At 54.9% G+C, this 1,594-nt stretch overlaps 1 protein-coding gene across 1 annotated transcript; it reads right to left on the reverse strand.

The window, feature by feature from the left end:
- Positions 1-549: 549 nt before the first annotated feature.
- Positions 550-1,053, reverse strand: DQ04_19731000 (hypothetical protein; the record flags this gene model as incomplete). Its single annotated transcript, XM_009317850.1, has 1 exon — positions 550-1,053. The coding sequence occupies one exon, from the start codon at positions 1,051-1,053 to the stop codon at positions 550-552; it is 504 nt and encodes a 167-aa protein (XP_009316125.1).
- Positions 1,054-1,594: the final 541 nt, after the last annotated feature.

Here is a 1,594-nt window from a genome sequence, read left to right on the forward strand (position 1 = left end):
ATATATATATATATATATATATATATGGGTGTGTGTGTGTGCAGAGAAAGAGGGAAAGAGGACTGGATTGTTACACATGTTGACGGTATCCGCTTGTGTGTGTGTGTGACGGAAAGGAGGTGGCAAATAGAGCGCAATTTTCCACCACAGGCTCACTGATATCCCACGGCAATTCAGCAAAGGAAACATATTCACATCCACACAGAAACGCGTCCCACGCCGTACTCATTGTGTGTTACATGTGCATGTGTGCCGGTGCGTATTGAGTAAGCGTGCGCCCTCGATACAGCCACGGCACTACGGCAGGAGGAAGCAATCGGACGGACGGGAGAGTGGGGCTCAATGGGGCGCTCCTCGCATTACCCCGCGCCCTTCCGCACCCGTCCACGCAGCGGACGGAGTGGCAGTAAGCACAACACAACAAGTGAAGCAAATCAAACCGATGACAAACAAAGAAACAAACAATGGCGGCAAAACAGCGCGGGAGGGGGAGAGAGAGAGAGAGAAGAGAAATAAAGAAATTGCGGTTTGTACAGGTTGTGCACGCAACTACAACGTCCCCGTGGTGGTCGAGATGGAGCACGCCGCCTCGTCGCTGCTCCCGTCCGAGCCATCGACGTCATCGCCTCCCTCTCTGCCGCAAGCGGCGGTGTCGACCAGCGTCTCACCACGCGCCGCACCCCGCCCCTGTCTGGAACGCAGCCACGAGAGTACGTACGAAATGACGTCATCCGGCTTCTCGCGCAGAAGTGATATGGTGAGGGCATTAAGGAGCTCCGGGGCCTCCGTGGAATGCAGGTAGTCACGGAACTCCATGTAGCCCGTGCGGTCTTGCGCGGCGTCTGGCAACGCCATGCTCTGCAACGCACGCTGCTGCTGCTGCTGCTGCTGCTGCTGCTNCGTGCGGTCTTGCGCGGCGTCTGGCAACGCCATGCTCTGCAACGCACGCTGCTGCTGCTGCTGCTGCTGCTGCTGCTGCTCGTTCACAAGAGCGGCGTCACTGCTGCCAGCGCCTTCGTCCCCAACTCTCGGTCTAGGCGAGAGAGACGGCATACAGCCCACGGGCACAGAGAGCTACTTACGCCCCTTGGTGCTACAGTTGCAATGCCACTTTTCCCCCCCCACAGCTTCTTCCTCTTCTTCCTATATTGATTCTTTTATTCCCTTTGTTTTCCCTGTTGATGTACCTTGCTATGCCTGCTTGTTCTCTAACTGATTGTTGCTTCGGATCCCGTTGAACCGGTCTTTTCCGCTATGAGGCCCCAGCCAAAGAACCCACAGCTGTTCCTCCAACGTCCCGTTCCTGTTTTATTAAACCTGCCCACCCGCACCACCAGAAGAGCGAAGGCCGCGAAGAACAGTGAGGGAAAAAGAAGACGTGAATGCCCATAACATGGGTGGGCGTGTGCGCCCCACAGCACGGCCGCCACAGAAGCGAACCGGTGGGCGAGTTGTCAAGAAGGAGGGTTGAACAGTCACAGAAGTAGAGGAAGTAGTAGTAAGAATAGGGGAATGCATTGAGCGGGAAGAAAAAAGAGGTAAGGAAAGTTTGCCATGAACTTAGGTTTCTTTTTTCTGCGGTTTTTTTTTTTTT

Source organism: Trypanosoma grayi (genome assembly GCF_000691245.1).
Source record: "Trypanosoma grayi strain ANR4 Tgr_1973_V1, whole genome shotgun sequence".
In the NCBI taxonomy this organism is placed as follows: domain Eukaryota; phylum Euglenozoa; class Kinetoplastea; order Trypanosomatida; family Trypanosomatidae; genus Trypanosoma; species Trypanosoma grayi.